This window comes from Labrus mixtus, chromosome 20, assembly GCF_963584025.1.
Source record: "Labrus mixtus chromosome 20, fLabMix1.1, whole genome shotgun sequence".
Taxonomy (NCBI): Eukaryota; Metazoa; Chordata; class Actinopteri; order Labriformes; family Labridae; genus Labrus; species Labrus mixtus.
In genome coordinates this window covers 18,999,049-19,024,962 of record NC_083631.1, presented here as the reverse complement: position 1 = coordinate 19,024,962, position 25,914 = coordinate 18,999,049, and the positions used below count along the sequence as shown (strand labels likewise).

At 40.9% G+C, this 25,914-nt stretch overlaps 1 protein-coding gene across 1 annotated transcript in view; it reads right to left on the bottom strand.

Annotated features, from left to right (window-relative positions):
- The window catches only part of LOC132954137 (protein kinase C beta type-like), an 82,584-nt gene that overhangs the window by 43,800 nt on the left and 12,870 nt on the right, over positions 1 to 25,914 (bottom strand). Inside the window, exon 3 of the mRNA XM_061026611.1 lies at positions 8,185 to 8,267. Within this exon, the coding sequence (XP_060882594.1) occupies positions 8,185 to 8,267 (83 nt within the window). The remainder of the gene's footprint in view (positions 1 to 8,184; positions 8,268 to 25,914) is intronic.

Sequence of the window (25,914 nt, the reverse complement as noted above, 5' to 3'; positions counted from 1 at the left end):
ATGGCCACTTAGGGAGCGCTTATTCACACACAAATGCTGCCACGTGATCCCACGGACGCCCAAACATCCCATCCAGCATTAGAGAGGGATCCAGGCCGAGCTGGAGCTGCTGTACTTCACTGTAGGAGTTCAAATACTTCTGCCAAGGGGATCCGACAAAGTAACCAAACATGTAGCTGCAGTTTTAAACCTGAATTATTAACGACGTCCAAGTTTTTTCTTCTAATGAGCCAGAAAATACAAGCTGATTGATTTCTCTCTCTCTCTCTCTCTCTCTCTCTCTCTCTCTCTCTCTCTCTCTCTCTCTCTCTCTCTCTCTCTCTCTCTCTCTCTCTCTCTCTCTCTCTCTCTCTCTCTCTCTCTCTCTCTCTCTCTCTCTCTCTCTCTCTCCCCCCTCCGTACCTGTCCTGGAAAATAAAACCCAATTTAGGCTGTTGCTGCTTGAATTGTATCCAGCTTCCCCAAGGTGTCTCCAGAAGTGTGTGTGTGTTTGTGTGTGTCTGTTTGTGTGATAGAATGATTGTGTGGGTTTCTGTGTTAACATTCCTTGTGGTGCATCTGCGCGTGTTTGTTTCTCTGCTGATTCTCGTCTTTTCTCAAGGACAAGACGCACTTCTGCTCGATTTCTGTTCCTCCAGAAAAAAAAAAAAACAAGAAAAAAACAAGGGAACATTGTGCTGCTGAAGCTGCAGTGATGAGCAACAGACAGTGAGTGATACAAGGCTGAGGACAGAGTGCCAGCTTCTTTTTTTTTTTTCAAAAAGTAATGGATGCATGCACCTTGAAAATTCAAGGATTGGTTGGAAAACTCAAAAGTAGAAAAAGGGAGGAAGGAAATTCAATCTTCATCTTTTATAAACTAAACCCTGTGATCCCTTGTCGTGCACGAGAGAGAGAGAGAGAGAGAGAGAGAGAGAGAGAGAGAGAAGGTCTACTGTCCGTACATGGCTTCGTTTGAATAATGTTAATGTACAGCTGCTTGCTGCAGATTCTGTGCTGAACTCCTATAAATAACGGAATATCGAGTGAAACTTTTCAAGGCGTTTTCATTGTGCTTGTGTCTGTGCGGGTGCGTGGATAAACTGAGTAGATTAAAGTTGTGTGTTGCAAAAACTAAATTAATGTAGAGGAGAAAACACATTTGATATAAATACAAACCTAATATTAAAATATACCCTAAGATAAGAGAAAAAAACAGAAGGATGTGGATCCCCTGCACCCCCTTAGTTACCATCTCTGTAGCCATATTGCTAGCATAGCACACAGCTGTCACAATGTTAAACATAACCGACTAATAAAACTTAACCTATCAAAGAAAATGAGCATCAAAAAGACAAAGTCAATAAAACACAGACCAGAACAGACCAAAAACAAAACAACCCAAATGCTCTCCAAATCCAATGATTGTGATGTTTTTAAGGCGGTACACAAACAGACCTTTTTTTTCTTTTAACTTAAAATATGTTGTTCTTTGTTATTTCACACAGTTTGTGTACACTTGACATTTTTTGGTTTCTCCTGCCTACATGTTTCCAACTTCTTTAACAGTAACATCCTTTTGTTTCACTTTGTTCTCCTCACTAAGATCCCCACTAAATCCACACAGATGGTGCAGTGTGGTGCTCCTGGACAAACAAGAGTGTGTTGCATGGCGTATGTTGTTTGCTTGGTGTCCGCTCATAACATCAGCACACAATGCCAGAACAGTGACTACCCATTAGTCAGTGCTAACACACACACACACACACACAGTTTTGACTGTTCTTTTGTTATTGTGCTATCTCTTGCTCTCTGTTTTCTTCTTCTTTGTTTTAAATGTTATGTCCATTATTTCCCCTGACAACATCAGTCCAACCCCCCCTCCCCATACACACACACACACACACACACACACACACACACACACACACACACACACATCCTGTCATGTCTATCCTGTCATGATGTTGTTTGACAGGCACAGTGGCAGGTTGACAGTAGACAACACAGAGAGTTTTGGCTCACTGACATAAAAAAAACAACCTGTATTTTTGTTGTGTTCAGTTCGCTCTCTCTTCTCGAGTTAAAGCTTCTGACTTCTCTAAAAAAAGGCTAACTTTGTTAAAACATGGCGACCATCGACTATTTTACAGTGACAAAGCTGTAAACAATCAGATGTTATTTCATGTCAATTCCATTACGTGAAAAACAAACAACTATACAGTAAAAGAAGATCGAACTTCCAGCGTGATATCTCTCCATTTAGATTGTTTTAGGGCAACAGTTAAGTAGTGGTCAACTTTGACGTATTTTTCTGGCTAGCTAGCTATGCCAACCCAAACAGCTGCAAATCCTACAACAGATATACGGGTATGTACATGTTCAAATGGACTAGAAATAATTTTTGGGTTTTTTTAAGTTAGCATTAACAGTGAATTAGCTCCTGCTATCCTATTTGCATATACAACTGTTCAGGAAGATGCTGCAGCTTGATTGGCTGTCTTGATATAAGGACACAGGTATAATTTGTGATTTGAGGCCACATGAAGTAAAAACTTCAGACTTAGCTTGACTTAAATTCTGTCCAGCAATATACTATAAAATCTCATGGCCAGCAGGGAAATGTATCTTTAGTTAGACTGGATCTAGCTGTCCTCCTGTCTTCTATTTAAATCTCAAACTAGTGTGGCGCAGTGCTTATCACTGTGTTTGTATCCTAATGTCCCAGTCTCTCATACTCAGACACACACGAGCACAAACACACCGTACACACACTCACTGAGTTCTATACCTTATCAGACTGTGTGCGTGAAATGTAGGTTTCATTAGAGGATCTTATCCCTCGACCTCTCCCACAGGGAACCCATTCTATTAACCCAGATCTATAATTGACTTCTTCTTTTAAACATACATCGCTGAGAGAAGAGGAGAGAAAGGGAGGGAGCGAGACGAGGTAAAATGGGAGTGTTGCGCTGACTGTTGCAGACAGTGACTATTACTGGTTATGTGGAATCAATCTTTTTTTTCCTGAGAGTTATTTATTCATCTACATCTGTCTGGTATTCTTCAAACAAATCTCCAGTTTTTTCAGACTCCTCATGTTGGTGACTCATCTCACTCAACATTATTAACATCAAGGACGCAGAGAAATGCTCCTGATTGGCCGACGCCTGAAGAATCATTTTATTCTGGTTTTGAAGAACTTAAGAAGATCATAACACTCAAATACGCCTTCAACAAGTTACAATTTCAATCACTGAATCATTTTCAATGATGGTCTCTCTTAATTGGTTCTTTGGCTTATAGAAGGTAAGAAATTAATCAAACATATCCAACCATGGCACATACTTCAAATAAAATTAAAAATCACTTTACTTTGTCAAGGACTAATAAGTAAAAATGTTACATTGTAAAATCTGAAACCAGAGAGACTGTTCTTTCAATACTTATGCCAAAGAGTTGACACTATCAATGTCATTTGTCATAAATATTGCAGACAAATACCAGGACTTTCAAGGAAATATCAAAGTGTAGTATGGTCGAAAGAAAAAAAAACATCAACATTTGGGGTGAATCTAAATTTGTCTAACCAAAATGAAATGATAGCTTGGAGTTTTTCTGTAATTACCATGTTTGGGATCAAAATAAGTCCCTTCAATCATTCATCCATTCATCCATCCACCCACCCACCCATCCGTCCATCCATCCATCCATCCATCCTTCGGTGAATCCATCCATCCAGAATCCTGATTTGCCAAACTTGACCAGTGGTCTTGGTTGAGGCCTTGGCCCTATGAGTGCTCTTCTATGTTTAATGGATTCACCATTGTTTCTTTCAGGTCCACACTGTCCTAAACTAGTATTGCATGCACCGAGCTTCTGTTAAAACTTAATGCAACATGTGCAGGAAATTTGTCCAAACACCAAAAATCTAGGGGCATATCCATCACCAAAAATACATTTGACAATCAGTGTTTCCACATTAATGGAACAGGAACACCCATACCGGCAGTATCAGAGATACCATCAGAGAGGTTTGAGCGGTGGTGTACTGCATGCCCTAAAGAAACAGACTAGAGTTACCAGTTAAGGAGAGGAACCATAAAAGGCCTCGTTAACATTGACGAGACATTACTACTTTACAAGCAGAAACTGTGGTGCCCTCAGTATGACCTGCCCCCCAGTTTATGTGTCCTCTACTAAATCCCCCACACCAAGGTTGAGAAAGTGGAGAGAAGAGCCAATTTATACAACATGAAATGGTTTAAACTCCCACGTTCCCTTAGCAATATCAGCTTGTATGGAAATTCTGTTGTAGATCTGTCCTTCTACCAGCCTCACTGAGGAGTATAGCTGAACTGAGGAGGCTGGAAATGACCCTATGCGAGTCTTTGGGGTCATAATCTAAGCAGCAGCAGCCAGACTGGTAACTTAGAAGAGGTGGACTACCTCACCTCTCCGTGCCTGGGAGGAAAACCTGCTCTCAGGCAATTACAACTGAGAGCTAGGTTCGATATTGAGTTAAGTTGACCTAAAATGGCACGAGGCAAAGCGATCTGCCCTGAGACTGTACTTCTCGGAAAGCAAGACCAGAAGCTCACCTTCGCGTCAGAGGTCTTTACAACCAGTCGGAGGCTGGATAGGATCATGTGGTCAGCGCTGCAATAATCTCCATTTACTCTGTTAAGTGTCCTGGTTTGAAATACCTTAGTTACATCCACAGACAGCAGATGACGCAATCAGCTTTGGCTTTTGACAGAAAAACAGTTTGCGTGGAGAGCACAAAGAGTGGAACACGGGACCTCTATGCCTAACAGATGGCTAGACCAGGAGCGCAAAAAGTTGACCGTCACTCCCAGAGTTTATGTCTTTGTGCGATGATAGCTGAGGGGTTCCGAGATTGACACTAGAGGTGCTGTGGTCAGTGGCGCCCTAATTCATTCCTAAGCATCTGCCTTGGCTTTGCATTGGCCTCATGGAAAAAAAACAACAAATATGTTTGAGACTTACAGTATCTGACGAAATGCAGCAAACACACCATTGGTGAAATCTATAACTGTAACAGCTAGCAAACAGAACACTTTCTTTTAGGAACATTAAACAGAAAAATTGCACAGTTCCCTAATACGGACATAGCTATAATACACCTTTTCTTTTTTTACCCTGACAGGCACCAACAATAGTGCAGAGCGATAGTCCTCTAAGTGTTTGAGTTTGTGATCATAAGGCCTGTTTAACCAAGTCCCAAGACCTCAACTGGTACTGTTGCCTCCAAGACTAATTACATAACCTTTCTTTTTAAATTTCTTCATTGACAATTCTCCTGACATTTGGCACTTCCGGTTACTAAAAATATTCCATAAAACAAGAATCTGCCTCTGTGATTCCTGGGTATTCATGGTAGTGTTCTCTTACATATAAAAGGAGGATTTCCATAATCTTGTCAAAAAAAAAAAAAAACAACAGAAGGAGGAAAACCGAGGATTTTATTTTCCCTTTGCCCACATGGCAAACCTGAATTTTAAACAGTGTGACTCATCCGAACCATTCATTGTGGTAATTAACTATTTGACAGATGAAGCTGTTGAGGACACATAAATATGCAGCCCGATCATGCTGAAAAAGGGGGACTGGAACATAACTGCGTCTATGTGTTGACAATGTATTGTTCTCAAGAGTTCAAAAGGACATCGCTGTGCAGGTGTGCGTGGGCGAACGCATGGTGTCAAGCTGTACAAATCTCACTCTGTTATTAGAAAATCTTGACCATGGTGTTCCATAACATTCCAGGGCCAAGTGTAAGCACTGTTATAATCAAACAGCTGTTTCAGTTATCTGTGATGCTCCCTCAGTTAAAAAAAACCAAATCAATCTAGTCCTTTATCTGTTTTTTCCCCTCAATATGTTTACATCACAAAATTCAATTTTACATAACCAATGGAGAACCCTGATGTAAAAAATGTCCTTCTGCTCCTATATTTAAATGTGCAGCTTGCTTGGAGCACAGATTCCTGACGTTCCCACTGTGCAGGCGCAAAGGTCCTAAGACCATGAACTCATTAAGGAAATAACAAGGTGGGGATGGTGAGGCCCCGTAATTAAGAGCAGGGCCCCCCTGAGTGGAGTGGCATTTAAATAGAGGATGTAGAGAGCAGAGTAGGATGAAAAAAAAAAAAGGGAGGGATGGTGGCGAGAGAGACAGCGGTAGAAGAGAGTTCAATGTAAGGCAAAGATAGAAATCTAAGTGACAGAAAAGGAGGAGAGGGAATGTACAGAAGGAAGAAAGGGACGACATATGAGGTGACTAATGAAACAGGATACTGCTGGGTTCAAAAGGTTGTTTTCCTGCATTTAAAGGAATGACTTTATGGTGTTGTTAACATGGCATGTTATCCATAAATGTGCACTTACTACCTGCAGAGATGCACAAACAGTTTATCTTTCCCAGTCTCTGAAAAGTTCTTCAGTGTATCACCAGTGTGACGTTGACATTTAAGAGTAATGACCTTCACTGTGCACTTGCATGAATCTAATTTTTAGCTAGCTACAAAGCAGTGGATGAATCAATGTGAAACAGCTGCCAATGACTTATTACAAGCACAACATCGTTTGTGTTCTTGAACTAGAGAGATGTGCTCCATCTGTTTACAAGGACAAATTATCAACACAGAAATAAATCATTTTAATACTAAAATCTGTAGATATTGAGGAAAACAAGAACTTAGACTTTTTTTTTTGGAGAATCTTTAGGGTATGTTGGGATACTCGACCATGGCCCTGACTAGAGAAGTGAAACAGTAAGAGGAAGCCGAACAGTGAAGACCAGTGTTCCCTCTGGAGGCGGCTCACTAAGTGCACTTGTCAGACTGACAATGGGCTCTCCAGAGGGAGGGAAGACATGGGCGAGGAACTTTAAGACCCCAGAGGTTTGAGAGAGGAGGAGGAGGAGGATGGCATCCTGAGAGGGCTCTCGAGAGAAGAACGGAGACTAATGTTGTCATCCTAATAGAACAGCTTAGAGAACGGACTCACATTTAAAGAATAGAAATCAGAGACAGACACTTCTTCTCAACTCATTCACATAGAGTGGATGAGATTATGGCCAAAGTATCACTTCAAGGTATTTCTTGTTATAGCAGATGGGATGGTCAAGAGGATGTGAAGATGATTAATAAGATACGACACACGACTTATGATATATAACAATGATGTGCATGTGTTTATAATAGGGGATTGGATTGGATCTGTTTGATTTGTTATTCATAAAGCGGATGTATATGGGAGTGTATGGCTAACACAAAACACTACACAACATGGTACATATAAACCTATGCACAGTATCTTAAAAATGTTGGTGTTGTATTGTTGTCACTGCTGTTTTCAGGGATTTCCATCTACTTACATGAGTAGGGCCATTTACAATGGATTGGTAAAATGGTTTTCTGTCTTTCAGCTATTCTGTTGGTGGGAAAAATCAATTGAGGGGATTTATTTCCTATTTTGTACTGAAATGATTTAGGCCTATTGTCACTTAGATAGTATACGTTGGGGTCACTTGTTGATCAGAGTTGTGTGATTAGAGGTCTGGGGGGGTTTCTGAATATTTGGGCTGTGGCAGTCTTCAGGTTGGGGATACAGCATCTTTTGTTTTCTTTATTTTTTTTTCCATCAAATGCATATAACTGCAGGTCACTATCTGTAAATCTTAGTTACTAACCACATATTTTCCTGGGAGGCCCTGAGCTCTCATGTCTCGTAGGTTCCCCAGGATCTTTTTTGGGGACTGCCTGCTGCTGTGAACCCCCTCCTGTTTGTCCCTATCCCTTTTCCTGCATCTAATCATCTCCCCCTAAGGAAGGTTTTTCTTGCCACTGTAACTTTGCTAAATGTTGCTAAGTGCTATGCTCATGATGGATTAACGTTGGGTCTTTGTAATGAAGCAACGAGTAAGGTTTTCTACCTGTTTTTGGAAAGTGTCTCGAGATAACATTTGTTTTGAATTGAATTGTTTTTCTGTGTCTGATGATACAGTGCTACTACAAGACAGTAAAAGGCGAATCAGAAGGAGTAAAGAGATGGATGCTATTCAACCTGGAAACTGGTTTTCACAGCTGATGAGGGCTTAAAAAGAGGAAATGTCTAAGCAGTCTCCTCATTATTTCTCCAGCATGACCATTTGAAAAGATTGGATTTATCTGTACTCACATCTGATGCAGGTCCTTTATCAGCGCCCGGACAGGAGAAAGTGACAAACTCATGGCACCGTTTGTGGACCACAAAACAACACACTGTGGAGGAAGAGAGAGAGAGAAAAAAAAAGTTATTGAACCACATTTGCAAAGGTCAAATCTTTCCACTCACGACCCACTGAGAAACTGATAATGTTCCAAAGAAACTCAGACAGTCTCTCCTTGAAACACAATCTGAGCCTATGCACTGTCTTACATCACGGGTTAGTTCGAACTTTGTCGACTTATTTCTCAAATTTGAAGTAACAAGATGAATTTTTGTCCGTCTGAATAAGAGTTATTTTTCTCTCTCTGCGCCGTTGGAAGCAGCTTTCATTTAACCTCTGAAAAGCTCTCGTGTTGATAAATGTACAGAGGGATGCTGCTTGTGTCTTAACACCCACACTCCTCTTATTGTTGATCCTGACTCATTGTCAGCCGCTTTGCATAAAAGCATCTTCCAAATATCTAGATTAGAATGTACAGAAAAAATGTCACCTCGTATTTATGTTGCAGTGCAGACAGAGTGACTTCTTATTAACCGAGCAATATTGTTTGGAAAGTTTGCCCTCAAGTAATCTGCCTTGACTACAGATTCCTGCTTGACTTTTTTTCTCCCATGGCACAGATTTATTGGAAATAACAAAAACACACATGGAAGAGAAAAGAGAAGCTCTACACAGAGAATCTAAATGAGATGAAAAGCAGAACATGATTGCACTTTTCATTTAGGTAACGATCAGCGGTGCAGAAACACGCAAGCGCTTCGATGCACAGCGAGTCTTCTCCACCCTGATCAGTGTCAGCTACACTGACAAGCACGACGAACAGGAGGGCTAAAAATATCTCACATACACACACACACACACACACACAAGCTCAGTCCACATGATTGTATATTTACACTGTGTGTATGTCTGAGTGACAAATACAGAGTGTGGTGGTATCAGCAGCAACAACAACAGGTGAGAGAGCGACCACTGAAACCCTGAAAACATGTTTGAATCATCTTGCTCTTAAAGTGGATTATGGAATCTCTTAAAAATAAGCTTTTTTTAATGAATGAATAAATTAAATGACTGACAGACAAAATAAATCACCCATTATTTTGACAATCACCTAATGATAATGTAATTCTTTAAGCGTCACAGCTTCTTGTTTCATCTTCTCATTTGTGAAGATTTGATGCTTTTCTGTCTTTTTCTGTGATGGTAGACGAAAACAGCTTCAGATTTTTAAGCTAATGCAAAGACGGTCGCTGTCGAGACGTTATTTTAGACGTAAACAAAATGCCAAACAGGCATTTAACTAATTGCAAGACGCAAATAAGTAGATCGATCAATAATAGCAGAAAAATAAAGAAGCTGCAGCATAAGAATAAAAAGTGATGTATGTGAACATAACCTCTGGCTGGAAATTAAAAATAACTTAATGACTAGAACCTGAATGATAAATCGGCCATATTAGCTTATCCGGTGACTATCGTTATCGGCTAATGTTATCGCAGATAAGCGCCGATATTACTAGATTTATTCACCAGTCAAACAGCATTACATTTGAGCAAACTATAAAGTTCTCTTTCTGGTTGTCACCAGCAGAGTGTGCTATACTGATTACAACAATCAAACAAGCATTATCACTCTCCAGTTGAGTGACCATCTTGTCTTCAATCTTTTCCACAAGTGTTTGATAACGACATTTGAGGGATCAATGCAACACATGTGTAGATCTACAGTATATCTGTCTGCCGCTACTGATCCAACATAGATCTAAGAAAGATATCTGCTAATATATCAGTATCTGATTTCTTTTCTCCTCCCAATATCTGTATCGGCGCCAAACTCCCGGTCGGGCTCTAATACAGACAAGCCAATAGTTCACTTTATCCACGCTGAATTTAAAAATGGCAACATTTAAAACACTGATATGGAGTTTTTGCGAGACATTTTACTTGTGATATATTCTATACAATATAATATTCTGCTTTAATCAATGGTGCTGACTCTTAACGATAAAGAGCCGCACGTCTTTGATATTTCAGACGCACTTTCTCACAACATCAGTTATCGTGAGTTTTGTTGTTGACTTCCATTCCAAAGGACAGCACCCCTAATTGTACTTTTAACCTGATGCTCTTCTTCAGCATGTAACAGGAGATCTTCACAAAGTACACACGTTAGACCACTTGCACAAACATGTACCAGTCAATCCCCAACAGGTTCAATCTTTACCAGATCGTATTTGCATCATGAAAACTTTCTATTCCAAATACGTGGAGAACACTCTAGACCAGTGGTTCCCAAAGTGGGGGTCGCGGCCCACTGGGGGGTCGCGAGATTCCTTTCAAAAACATATAAAAATGGTTTAAAATTGGATATTTCACCCATTCATTTGAAAATACAGTAGGTAAAAAAAGTAGTTTCTTACAATAAATTACAAAAAATAATATGATGGTGTTTGGGCTATTGTTTGCTGTTTTAATGCCAGTGTTTTGACCTAGTGCGTCAAATGTGGGGTCCCAAGTATCTATCACCGTCATAATGGGGGTCGCAAGCTGACAAGTTTGGGAACCCCTGCTGTAGACTGCCTCTTTAAAAGTTTTAGCTGCAAAATAATATACTGACTGCTCAAAACGTCAGTATATCAAACTTGACTCATTACTGTAAAAGGCCAAATCAACAAGTAGAAGTTTAGGACTCACAGTTTTAAATTACTGATTTTTTTCTCAGCACTGTTAGTATCATGATCAGATCATAAGTCTCCACTGTCTCATTTACATATGTAGTGAACAGCTATTCTCTCACACTCCATCTCTTTCTTTTCTATTGTCGAACTTGCAGCGATCACAGGGGTTATAATTAATACAAAGACACATGCACACGCACAAATCATGTGCACCTCAATGGTACTTCACTCCCACGCAATATCCTCTCTTTGGTCACACCACCCACGCACTGCAATGATATCACACACACACGCACACGCACACACACGTATAAACACGCACAGACACACACAAACCACCCACACGTTCCAGTGATATTGCAGATTGAGCACACAGCGTGAGGGTGCAGGGATGAAGGTAGAGATAGAAACGGTAAGAGCTGTGTGCACATATTGCTTCAAGGCAGCTGCTCTTTTGGAGAATTGGAACTGCCAAATCCCTAACCAACGCGCGCACGCACGCACGCACGCACGCACGCACACACGCACACACACATATATTGATTACAGAAATAGAGCTGTGCGCTATCCAGGACTTGGGGCAACCTTTGGGCCTAAACAAAATAAAACACCTGAGCAAAATATAGCGCGGCAGAATAAAACCGGAATTCAAAAAGAGAGGTGGATTATTGAATGTCACAAAGTCAAGACCAGCTTACACACGGTCGTAAAGAACCGAGGGCAGAGGTGTAAAGATTGAAATTGATTGTAACAACTGTTCACAGGGATCGTCTCCCGCTGTGAGGTTCATATGTGAACAGCCAGGTCAGGAGAACATCCTTCTGAAATGATCTAGATTTTTTTTTTTTTAAGAATTGCATACGTGAAAACAGCTCTACAGAAAGTATGAGTGCTATCAGTTTAATAAAGCAAAGGTAACTATTAATGTTATTAATAGATCTAGTTATACACATTTAAATATAAGGAAGTATTCACTTAGCAGCACATTCCTGTATTTGTGTTTCTCACTTTGAAGCATTCCTCTACATGTTGCTCTGTTAACTTGGCCCGGCCTCTGCTCCACCTAAAGTTACATTTGTAAGGATCATTTCAATGCAGATATAGCTGCTAAAGCTGAGCAGCAGGACCACACCTTAAACACTCCTCTTCCTGTTGTACGTGTATGAATGCATCCATGCCTGTTGTTCTTGTTTTCTGGGCCCCACCGTTTCCCCTCGGCTGTCGTGGAACACCGATAAAAAGCACCTATAGGGTTCAGTGAGCCATCCAGCAACTCTCCAAAATGAGAGAAGCGTTTTTTCTGTGAAGGGTCAAAAATCAAACGGTGCATTAAGAAAGCACGCTCACTGCCTGAATCTCTCACAAACCTCCTCCTCCTCTGCTTCCCTCTGCCCTGTCGGTGCCCTCTGTGCACTTTTCTCTCAGTCTGACTCAGGTGTAGCTGGCACCCTGCCTGTGTGCCTTTATTATTCATTGTACAGCATGGAAAGCAAACACACACACACACACTGCAGTTTGATATACTAATACAGGCACGGTTCCAATTTATTTACCTCAAAAATGTTATGCACCTGTTTTTCTTTTGTCCTCTCTTTTACAGTTACATCACAGCAGCTGTGACTCTGGATCAGGTTACTGCTGCTGTACACGGTCATGTAGTGAACCTGTAGAGTCTACCTGTGACACTGGCTGGGTGTTAAATTACACTACACACAGCAGTTAGCACCTCAGGAATCCTTCCCCAGCCAACAGAGAGAGACACACTCTTAATACTGCCACACAAATAACCTTTTAAAGACAAGAGTCCGTCAGCAAGCGCCGGTCCTCATTTTGTTTCTGCAGATAAAACCAGCTATGTTTTGTCACTTCAATATTTTCCACCCAGTTCCTCTGTATTTTTGTGACTCGAATAACTGCCATGCAAGTGTGAACATGTTCTTATGGTGACCCTAAAGCAATGATTTTAAAGTATTTTTCCCCAAGAAAGAGCAGGTCACAGCATGCACAGGGCAGTGTGCATGTTTTTCTCCCTATGCATGGTGTATCCAGTGAAACAGCAGGAAAAAGGCCGCATTTATCCTTAGATAAAGAAGCTGAAACAATTTGTCAAATATTCAGATGACAGGAAATCTATATTTTTTTAGATAATTAATTAAAAGTAGATTTTTTGCAGTCAAAATCAGAAAAAAAAAGTCAAGCGGTCCTCATTTTTCTTCCTGCAGATAAAACCAGCTATGTTTTGTCACTTCAATATTTTCCTCCCAGTTCCTCTGTAGTTCTGTGACTCGAATAACTGCCATGCAAGTGTGAACATGCTCTTACGGTGGCCCGAAAAGCAATGATTTTAACAAGTCTTTTTCCCCAAGAAAGAGCAGGTCACAGCATGCACAGGGCAGCGTGCATGTTTTGCTCCCTATGTATGTCGTATCCAGTGAAACAGCAGGAAAAAGGCCGCATTTATCCTTACAGAAGAAGCTGAAACGATCTGCCAATTATTCATATGACAGGAAATCTATATTTTTTTTAGATAATTAATTAAAAGTCAGTTTTTGCAGTCACAGTCAGAAAAAAAAAAGTCCCAAATTCTAGGAGGCGGCTCGTGGCTCTGCTCTCACTCTGCAGTTGTGAGCAGCCGTGCAAACCGAAACATCAAACATGTCAGAAAATCCTGTGGCCGCTCAGATCCGCTTATCAGGCTGTGATTGGCCGTTGTGCCAAGTGTGAGAATACTGCATGACTGACGGCAGCGATTGGGTTACTCATCCCAATTTCAATATTAGCGGTACAACTTGAAAATCGTGTCTAAATCGGGCTGAAATAACAATGTATGACCGGCTTAAACTACGCTACTGTACTCCACACTTTTCTAAGACAAGCCTCATTACACCATGCATATCTTATGTCAGTCTACTCGAATTATCCAATGTACCACACTACTCTATGCTATGCTACTTCAGCCTATGCTAATCTACTCAACATTACCCTGTCATATGCTATGCTACACTTCTCTTTCCATCTCTTCTCCCTTTTTTCAGAGAACCAGTATATCCTGTTCTTGAATTGTTGGCATATTATTATTATATTATATTATACATATCCGTTTTCTCTAATGAGTTGCGGGTGGATGTGAGTGTGTATATCAATGTGTGTGTACTGAATGTGTGTGTGTGTGTGAGAGAGACGCAGAGGCATGCTGTGATGTCCCTGATTTAGATACTGTCATTTTCCGAGGTCAGGTTTGGTACTCAGTGTGATGGAGCTCTCTAGTTAGTCATATTTATTAATCTACAGCTGTAGTAGTACATCATCTACAGTGTACGACTGACACACACACACACACACACACACACACACACACACACACAGACACACAGTGTTCCCTGGTAGAACACCCACTTTTATCGACAGGATAACCTGTTTCCTTGCTAAGCGAGACATAAGATGACAGTTTGATTTCCCACATAGACTGATGTATTGACTGGCTGGCTGGGTTCACTGAGTTGACTACAGAAACCTCTCCATCAGATCTTCACCCTGACCACCGCCTGGCAGAGGAGCTGGCACAGTGTCTAAACAGCGAGGAGCCAGGTCTGAGGCAGGCCAGACTGCTGCTCCCGTTTCTGTTTCTTGCTCTTCCTACGGTCTCGAGGAACAGGAAACATCCTGTCGAGTGAGGTGAAAGACTCAAAGAAGAAGCTGATGCAACAGGGGGGAAGGAGAGCCAGATGATAGAGAAGAAAAAGCAAGAGGAAGAAAGTCAATAATCCGAACAAAACATGCCATTCACCTTGGGCACCTCCCCTTTCGATGTGTGCATGTGTGTGTGTGTGTGTGTTTGTGTGTTTAAGGCCTTATATAAGGGGGCCGAACAGCCTACGCCGATGTATAAATACGCACGATGCTGCTGGTGAAGCAGGCAGCAGGGTCAGAGTGAGTCAGCACACCCATATCACTCCTCCTCTTTCTCTTTCTCTTCCATCACTCAATCCTCTCTTCTTCTTCTTCTTCTTCTTCTCCTCCTTCTCCTCCTTCTCTATTCTCCTCCTCCAGCTCTGTATCTATCATTTTTCCTGTTGATTTTTCCTGTTGATGCAGCTCGTCCCTCTTCAGGGAGGGAAAAAACACAGATGATTTCACTTGGCAGGGAAAGTGTGACCTCTCGCTGGTGTCGATCGTAGGACATGTAACAGGCAGTGTAAACAAAACAATCTATTACAATTTCGCAAAAACAGGTTTGAATCAGATGTCGAAAGATCTGTCACGTTGACCGACCGGCGTTTCTTAACTCTAATTATACTCGTTATGGTTTATTAATAACGTGGATGTTTCTAATTCATATTCGTGCCTGAAAACGGAGGCCACCACAGCGGGGAGAGACACTTGGCCATTTCATTTCACTCCACTCGCGTCACACTCTCTCAAAGTGTTTGTGAGCTCACACACTGACAGCTCATGAGCAGTATGTTCACTACGAGTGTGTGGCTGTCAAATGTTCCTGCTAAACCGATTTTGTTACAGAATTAGAGCGGCAAACATTTTACATATTCCATTTGGATCCATGATTTGATTTGAATGATTGATTTATATTCCCTCTTTCTTTTTTTTTTATTGTTTCATAAAATAAAGTTCTGCTATCATTTGCTAGACGTATGAGTGGAGAAAAAGACAGTCACACATGGCAGTACCCAAACCCCAATCCAGGTGGCGGTAATGCAGTAACTATTAACAAACTGCTATTGAAGAGCCCATATTATGCCCTTTTTGGGGTTCGTATATTTAATCTATGTACCTACTTTTGTACGTTCACAATAGCTAAAGTCCGAAAAAAGTGTCTGTTTTCATGTACTGCTCCTCCTTGCTCCCTCTACGCTCTGAGTCCGTCAGCTACGCTCTGTTGAGCCCACACTGTTAGACCCCACGTGGGCCAAGTCTGCTCTGATTGGTCTGCCGATCCGCTCTGTCGTTATTGGTCAGTTGCTCAGCACGGTTCTCGGAAATGTCCCGCCTCTTTTACCATATTGGGAATGCAGCCACTGGCTCCGTCCGAGGGGAGCATAAACATTAGCACCTTAGCACTACTGTGCTACCGCAGGCTACGGCATATCGTGGGCGTGCTACAGAAGTTAACGGGCTTGCCACAACGAGCCAATGGGCTTAGATCAGTGATCTCACACTGACAATGACGTCGGACTGACAAATTTTTATCGAGGGGGGCTAGAACCGAGCGTTACATGCGGCTAATGCTACAGCTAACAGGAGGACGTAGGAGAAGCCGCGTTTCCGCGGACTTTGAATTTTTGCACATAGATGTGCCTAAACATGCACAGGACACCTGGAAAACAAACTAAAGGGCATATAAACCCAGAAAAAGCATAATATGGGACCTTTAAACAAAGAAGAAAAAGAAGACACAACAAAACTGACAAAGACAGAGAGATAATAAAGCACGATAGCACAGCTGAGCTACAAGACCCGCCAGCTACTTTGAATAAGCTGTGTGGAGAAAGTTCAGGTTCACAGAGTTGTGTGTCATTAGAAACTAGGGGTGCGCTGAATAAATACATCACGATGGTTTTTATGGCAGGGTCACAATCACGATTTTATCACAACTCTTCTTTTTCCATTCTGATCTCCTGTGTTCACATGAGCCTGTCAATCGTCCTTTAATGAGGAGTGATTGGGAATGAATAACGGCTGCACCCGCTGTTCACTAACAGCAGATGGATGGACCTCCTGTGACACTTCAAGCCATGTGACCGCACACTTCATTAATCATAAATATGATACATGAAGGCACATTCCTATTTTAGAATGTAGCATGTATTTTATAGTTTCAGATCAGGAGATGTTACTGAATTCTTCTGATGTATCATTATATTTATATGTTTTTATTTGTTTCATGTTTGATACACTACAGACAGACTGTTCCTACTATCACACATAGATCTAAATAAAACTAGAAAATTAAACTAGAAATATGCATCGTGGACTTTTTGTTGTTTCTTCCTGTTGAACCAAACTAGTACTGAACCGTGACACCAAAACCGAGATAAAACCCAACCAGTATAGTCTCCTACCCAACAAGGCTAATAGCTTACTGATATCTGACTTCCTATGTATGACATCTCGTGTTGTTGTTGAAGACAGCCTGCTGATTTTGATCTGCTTGCTTGCCTTCTCTCTCTCTCTCTCTCTCTCTCTCTCTGTATCTGTATCTTTCAGCCAAGCCATCTATTCCACTTACAATAAATCGACAAATCTTTATTTGTACAGTGTAGCTCCAATTCATAAAAAATGTTATCTCAAGACACTTTACAGAAAGAGCAGGTCTACACCGTGCTCTTTGTTATATTGAGTTTATCTTGCCAGACTTTCTGGGCCCATCGGGACACGGCAGATCAAGAGGGAGTCTGATTCTGCTCGAGGTTTCTTCCGCTAAGTACCTCTAAGGTCCCTCTTTGAGACCTGTACTCTTCGAGGGTCGGGACCCGCTCCCTAAGGAAAGTAGATCTTTTGTTGTATTTTTTTTGCGCTGCATAAAAAAAAAAAAAAGGATTGAATGATTCTGTCACACTCGTGAAAAGAGGATACAGTACCTTGTAATGGTGTTGGACCTGAGATCATCAGCTACAGTATGTTACCCCCTGTCAATAGAATACTATGCAACATTCAATTAGAGAAAACAGGAGACACTACAGTCTGGCTGCCTTCGCGCTCAGTTCGATTTCAGATTCAGCTCCGTGCCAGCACTGTGAAAGAAATCTGGCACAAAATGATTTTACATGGTCCAGCTCACACCTCCACCCTTATCCTCTTTCCCATTCACTCCATCTCTCTCTCTCTCTCTCTCTCATTCACTGCCTTTCATTCACTCCGTCTCTTTTCTAGATAACTGTCCGTCACAGCCCGTCCGCCTGTCAAGAGTTTTTCCTTTCATACCACTCCTTCTGTCTGCTTCATTGATCTGCCTCTTCTCTGTCACTTTTAATTACCTTTACTTTCTCTCTTAATCGCTCTCCGTTGCCGTCGCACTCCCCGTTTGTCACTCTGCTTCATTTCACAGCGCTCATAATTTTTTGTCACAATTGCCTTGTTCACACTCGTACAGCTGCCAGACTAAATACTGCCTTTAATGAGACGCTGGAAGTGAAGTGCCTCTGCTAATGGCAACCTGGAAGAGCTTCTGGTAAAACAGTCCACACTTTGGAAATTACAAGAAATTGGTCCTCTGAGTTCACAAAACACTTAGAGAGTGTTGTCAGAAAGAAAGACGAGGTGGTGTAAGAAAGTGGTAAACATGACGCTGTCCCAACTTTTTGGAAACATATTGCTGTTCTCAGTTTCAACATTTGACACGTTGTCTTGGTGCTATTTCCAATCGAATATGGGGTTGTGACAAATCATCACTTCCTGTTTTTATCTACATTTTACAAGACAACCAAACTTTTAAGTGAATGGGATTGGAAGACCAACTTGCACACCGAGATGTCGAAGTGTTTCTGCTATTTAATTTATGTGTGTGTTGGGCATGATAACCACATCAGTCAGAAACCAGCGTTGACTGTTTGTGCTTCTTGTAAGACAGGGTCGAATATCCTGTTCTTACATGTGATGAATACCATGATGAGTGGTATAGGGTTCTCCGGTTATGAATCTAAGAGCAGAGTGATAAACAGAATCTAGGGTTTTAAGAAAGCAGAGGCATGTCTGTGGAATAAATCGCCATGATCGAGGACTGATATCAAACTTCGTTAGAAACGGTGTCAAACTACGCCTTAATGCCAAAACATATAGTTGATAGTGTAAGTCAAACTGTTAGTATGATTTGGGGCATTTTCACACTTAGAGTCTGTTTGCTCTGGTCTGAATCATGGACCACTTTGTTAAAATGTTGCTTAATTTCTTCAGTGTAGTCTATGTTCACAGAGGGACATTTACAATGTGTGATGCACGAGGAAAATACTCTCTAATTTATGCTGATGTTAAACACTTTTAAAAAGCTCAAGACAAATTTACATTATGCAAAACGTTTTTTTTACCAGCACTGAGACACATTTACAATCAGCAGAAACTTTTACCAATCCTGGCTGAGACAAATTCACAGACAACAGAATTTTGCCGAAAACGGGAATGTACCAAATGTGACCCGGAAGTGATAGAGTGAGGGGTCAATTAGTTTGTTTTGATGGAAAGACTGTGTGTTAACTGTCTCAGGACAAAACATCATTTGTTCCCCATAAACTCTGTAAAGCAAATTTCGCACAGTCTTGAAAATTGCTATTGGCTTTGGTTATCAGTTTTTTTATACTGTTTGGTACAGGATATTGCTAATTAAAATCTGTCAGTGCTTTGTAAATTAATTGAATAAAAAAACTGAGATTAAATATTGAGTACTGCTTGTAAAGACAATTTATAATTTGAAGAGAAAGAAATATGGAGTTTGGAAAAACAGGATTGATTAAAAAAAAAAAAATAAAGACATCTGCGGTGGTAATCTTTGCACCAACAACGTCTGTCTCTTCTTTTTCTCCGTCTGTTTTTTTTTGTGTGTGCTCCTGTGTGTGTGTTCCTGTGTGTGTGCTTGTGAGTGTTTGTGTGGAGGGCACTTAATTTCCTCTCATAACAGAAGTACATCTACCTCCACAGTGTGACCTGAACATGTCCAGCGAAACGCACACATGCACACACAAATACACAACCCTGTAATCTCCAGTACAGTAAAATCAACTTTCCTCCTCTCCTCTCTGCCCTCCTCCCGCACTCCCTCCCCCCTTCACTGCCACTTTCTCTCTCTCTCTCTCTCTCTCTCTCTCTCTCTCTCTCTCTTAACTCCCCCGCAAACACTACCTGCTGTTTTGGTCCAGACAGCAAGAAAAATAACTGAGGGTAGGAAAGAAGAAGTTAGAGGAATAGAAGTGCTCGAGTGTATAACTTATGTATATGTGACTGTTGGCTGCATTTAATTTGCTGAAGAGCACTCATCAACCCTCAACCTTCAGTTTTATCCAATCGACTGATTCACTCATTAATTCAGAGAGAGAGAGAGAGAGAGAGAGAGCTTTGATATGAAGAGGTTGAGGGCGAGAGAGAGTGTGAGAGTGGGAAAGAGAGAACAGGGGCCGAGATTGAAGAGCTGCAGATATGAACAACGAAGTCAAACAGACTAACAAAATAATGAAAAACAAATGTTTTGGTTTAGCATTATTCGGCAATGAGAAACAAATGTTACACAATACAACGAGTCTCGGGGGATTATGTCATCTCGTATCTCTCGGGCTTCACCTCAGGATTTTGTCAGTGACGTCGACTTTGGCTGTTAAATACAAAACTTCTACATTTCTTTCCCGTTTTTTTCCAGTTAGGCGTCACATTAAACTACTTCTAAAAATCTGTCGTTTAACCTTTAAGAACAGTGCCTGCTGTTTTTTGACAATGCTGACCAATTGTTTTCTTTCACGACATATAAATGTGAAAGCTAGCTTCTGAGCGTTAGTTAGCTGCTGCTAACTACAAACATAATCAAAGGGAAACCAGTTTTTTTTATATATATATATATAACTGCTTTATTACAGGTTTTGAAAACCAAAGCTAGTTATTTTTAAGAGGTGGAGAAGATGCCTTGGTAAACATCTTATACTCAAGGAATCAATCCTGAAACAAGCTAGCATGTTTGAATACAAACAAGCTAACAGCAGCTCAGCTCACAGTCCCTTCTGATGTCATGGAAACACAGATGTGAAACTGCTTTAGCTCCATGTCTTTAATCACTGATCAAGATATTTTCTTTCTTTTTTGAAGAGGAGACACCTGTGTTTAAGTCTGTGCCAAATAAAAACCTTGTAAACAATGAAAACTGGAAGGAATCCTTATCTTAAAAAAAGTAAGCTAGCACTTCAAAACAAGCTAGCTGCAACTGAGCCTGACACACATTGTGATTTCCTGTTTTAAGATCATCAGGGAAGCACTTTTAACCACTGGGTCTGTTTGATTTGGAGCTAAGGGGACCTCTGGTTTATTAACCTCTGTAGTAACCCAATGATTAAAAAAAACAACTGGACCTACTGACAAGCTAGAAGCTACCTAGCTGTTTGTTGTGTTGTTATACAGGATACATCTGACTAATTCCAGAGTGCCTGTGTAAAGTTATAGTGATGTATTAATTATGACTGGTCAAATGTTGAGAAATAATAACGTGTGTGAAATAAATATGAGCTTTTTTTAACATTTTTGCAGCCAAGACTTTGATGACTGCAAAAAATCTTGCACATCGATTTCATAAGACAGGTGCGTAGGAGAGCAATGTGTCCGTCAAAAACTTAAAGGTAAACTCCCGCACACTGTCTAACTTAAAAAAACACAACACATTTATTGGCTCCCGCAATCATGATGAAACTGTTTTTTGGCAGTTGTTGATTTTCCACACTTTGACTTTTTACAAAAAGCTTCAAAACAGCCTCCTCAGTGTAAAGTTATCAGTTTGACAGCTACAACAGGCCATAATATCAGCACTACTATAAGCTATCAGACTGACGTTTTATAAGGGTAAACACAGTGTTAAAACATTTGCAACTTGTTGGCCAACTATGTAGGAGGAAGTGCGTTTGGTGTGTGCTGATTCCACTTATGAGATTGGGTTAGCAGAGGACCACACAGACCACAAGAGTTTGTTTGTGTATGAGTAAGTCTTTAAGGTCATGGCAAGACAAGAACAAATCACTCAATGCTTTGCAACAAACAAGTGCTGCCTGCCTGGCTGCTTCTTTACTTGTGCTGATGATCAGACACAAAAACAGTATATCGATACTGAACACAACCATACTCGAGCAATACACCATTTTTTTCTTGTTTCTTTTCTTGTTTCATCTTTTTCTCCTTCAAGATCAGATGTAAGTATTAAAAAAGTGTTCTTTATATACCTGATGGCACCTTTGGATAATAAGTGCTTTATATTAACAATACTTGACTACCAAAAGCGAAGCACTTGAAGAGTAAAACCATCAGACGTAAATGTAAATGTACATGCTTGTAGACAAATACGAACAGAAACCGATCTCAACCTAGAGCAACCCATCAAACTAAAGTAAAAGCCACCATAAAGAAGTGTTTCTTAGATTATTTTGTGTAGAGGACGATAGTTAGGAAACTGGGATGAGCGAGTGGGGAATGACATGGCGCAGAGTGCAGACAGTCAGAGTCATACCTTGGCCGTCTGCTTCAAAGCCTACAGCCTCCGTTCATGGACCGCTAGGCTATCTGGGCCTGAAGAAATGGGTTTTGAAATATCTTTTTGAACAGTCCCCTTTGGTTTTACGTTTGATATACAGCATTGCCAAGTGGTTTTTGTTGGATGTCTTCAGTAGACGCTCAGGTGAAAGGGCCTTGTAGCTTTGAAACTTTGGCAGGAACTAAGCTATGAAGTGCTTTACAACTGATTAAAAGAACTTTCAAATCGATTCTGAACTTCACAGGCAGCCAATGCAGCACGGCTAAAATAAGAGTGGTACGTACAGCCCCGTCCAAGTAAAAAAAAAAAGGCTTCTGCATTTTGAAACAGCTGAAGGCCTGCCAGGGCCATTTGGCAAGTGAAAAGGGCATTGCAGAAGTCGAGACAGAAAAACATGAAAGTGTGAATGACACCTTCTAGATAAAAACACAAGAAAACAGTTTCTTATGTAAAGAAAACAGATCATTTTGTGTTTTGGTGGTCAAATGATTTTTTTTAAAAGGCACAGGTTGATGATGTAAAAGGCTTTCGATATTGCCAAAGAAAACGAACAATGGTTACAGAAGTTCAGGAGGAGTGTGAAAAGCATTGATGTCAAAATGGATAGTTCACTTTAGTGCTTGTGCACTTAAACCGTCAAACCCAACCATATCACATTCATTTATTGACAAAAGGAACATGACAGGAGGCAGTAAATGGAAACTAATAAAGGATGAGCAGGAGAGGGAGACAGAAAGCCTGCTGGAGTTAAAGTGAAAAAGAGACAAATAAAGTCAGGGGACAGATGACGGTGGAGAGACTAAGAAAAGGATGCGACGAGAGCGAAATGGAATCAGAAAGTCAAACAAAGAAAGAGACGTACAGATGGAGGGAGAGACAGAAAAAGGCGTACAGATGGAGGGAGGGACAGAAAAAGAGGTCTGGGATCACTGCACTCCTGTCAGCTCGTGTCCCTGTTGCTAGGTTACCATCCATAGATGAATGGGTTAAAGTATCTCAGGAGCAACAGTGACATAGTTAGCTAGTCCCCCATCAGACAACACACACGAGATAAATGGAGCAACTCTCAGTATGATTTACATTTTGCAGTCGGGTGAAGAAGATGGTTGTAAAAGGCTGACACATAACCAGTGAAACAAACAAACACAGCAGCAATACAGCGCCGATATAGTCCTATTCACCTGAAACAAACCGACTTCAAAATGAATGCTTCTTTACAACAGGAATGCACTTTTGTAAACACGTCAACGACAGCAAAGTAACACGACGTAAAGCAACACTAACCCAACACATTCTCGCTCCCCAACTAATTACTCACACCAGCTCAGTCAGTGGCCATCGACTACCCAGGTACAAATTTATAGCATGAGTTTTGCACACGGAAGGCTCCAGCCAAGCCATAAGTTATAACTTTATAAACGAAGCAGTTAAGTTAGATATAATGAATAAGAGACATCTGGTGAGTTTTCAAACAACCACCTGACGTTTCATTAATTTTGGTGGGCCACAAACGTTAGCATGTGGCTAACTGATTCAGTTTGGATTCCAAAACTATACATTTTGCAATTAGAAAATGGTTTGGTAGTTGACTTATAAAATGCGCTTATATACTATTAATACGTAATGGGAATCCATAACAGGGATGGGAATTGCAGCATATTTTGTATCCTGAGTAATCAATGTTTGGTCCGACCTTTTCACTTAAAAGACGTCAACTTCCCAAAAGAAGTCAACTTTAGCATTTCATTTTAATACAGGAATGGAACTCCATTCTCCAGGGCCGAAATCACCAAACAGCCATGGTTCCCAACCAATTATCCTAAGAGCCCCCCCCCCAACAAGGATCCCCACAATAAAAAAAGAGAGGTATTGCTGTCAAGAAACAATATGTTTGTTATCACAGACTAAATTAACCTTTTTCCTAAAAATATCCCAACAGAAATTGCAGACACACACTTGTTCTTAACAAAAGACCTTTCTATAACAAATCCAGTGAATCCAACTTTGACAACCTCAGGGCAGACAAAGCCTTGCACCCCAATGAGATCTATGCACCCCTACCCCCACCCCCAGGGATGGGAACTAGGTTAGAGGCCAGAATCCAGAAATGAGCTGATGCTAGCGTCATATTAGGATGAGCTGGGTCACTTGCCATGCTGCAGTATTTGATGGCTTGAGAGAGAGAACAGGCTGTGCAAACAATACATTTATATGACTTTATCTGTATCTATTTTAGTAAAACATAGATTTAACATCAGTTTTTAGCCTGTGAAATTTTGTCCACCTATAAACTGAATGACCCTTTGTCCTGGAAATTATATCATAGTACATTTTACAAAGCCACCACGGCAGCAGCTCTCCCCCAGCAGTTAGTAATCCAGGTGGGCCATCCCACCTACACAAAATGATTCACGTTTTACTGTAGATATTTAGCTCATCGAGTCATCGAGTCAAATTGCCGCTGGTGCTTGTGATCAGGTTCAATTCGTAGATCACCCACCTTTCCAGCAATAAAAACAAAGTGAAGCAAAGATGTAGGAAAAGGGAGTAATTAACTAAAGGACAAGAGGAGGGCCAATGGTGTTACTGTGGGGAGAGTGGTGTGGGTGGAACCTTTGTTTGAATCTACTGCAGTTTCAGTAAAAGAGCCAGACTCGGATCAAATGTACTTTCTTTTTGACTTTCGTTTTGTGTTTGTTCTGTTAAAATTACTGGCATTAAAAGTACCACAGGTTAAAAGGTGACGATGCCGCATCCACCAGACAAAACAAGTGGTACCACTCGATGGGATTCTCTTAAAAGGTTTCGCTTAAAGGCGCTAAAGAAAAAAAACACAAACATATTTGAGAAACTGGACAATTAGTAAAAGCTATATTCAGTACGTGTTCATACTTCCAATCTATTATCCAAGAAATGTAAGCAGCCATTCATCATATTCACACTACAACTATTTCCTCCCACATCTCGTTCAGGATGGGAAACGAAATGTACTGATTATGTTCCAAGATGTAAATCGTCAGAAAGTAAGATGTCTGACAATTTATTTTTAATTTTACTACTCCACTGAGCAACTATGAACTGCAGAATATCCAATGGGGCATCTGGCCATATTTCAAGTTAAAACAAGCCTAGCTAATGTTCGACAACAGCTAAAGTTAGCGTTCAACCACTTTACATCTTCCACTATTGTATTGCGCAACACTTCCCCATGATCCCTTTGTCATTTCCAAGTTAGCTCACACGTGGCTGGATGATGCTGTTTTCTGACTCTCGATCAAATTTGTTGAAATCTGGTTACTTGAATTTTGCTGCTCATTGTGTTTTTAGTTGCTAATCAATCTAATAGCAGTGATAGCAATTTCACAGGCACTCAATATCCGTGGGACTTGCAACCTGGAATACAGCAATCTACATGCAGACAGCACATGAACGTACCGCCCTGCGCGTCAGTTCGGAAGAAAATCCCTGCTTCCTTCTATTGGTTATGTGATGTAGATCAAGTTGGTATGAAAACACTGCAATTCATATAGACATACAGTTAGCATGTTCAGCTTACTATACAACTAAACAACAGTGCAGCTTCAACAAAATTACTGCAGGTCACAATTTAACTTCACTTCAATCAAAATACGAGACCTGTGTTACCCGGGTTACCTAGAAACAGCCAGATCCTGCTGATAGGGTCTTTATTGATGCTGTGTAACCAGCCAGAGTGAGCTGTGGTTGTTTCCACAAAAATAGCAGCCACAGGCAATGAACTATTTCCTCTGTGTGATGAAGGCAGCTATTGACAGTTAC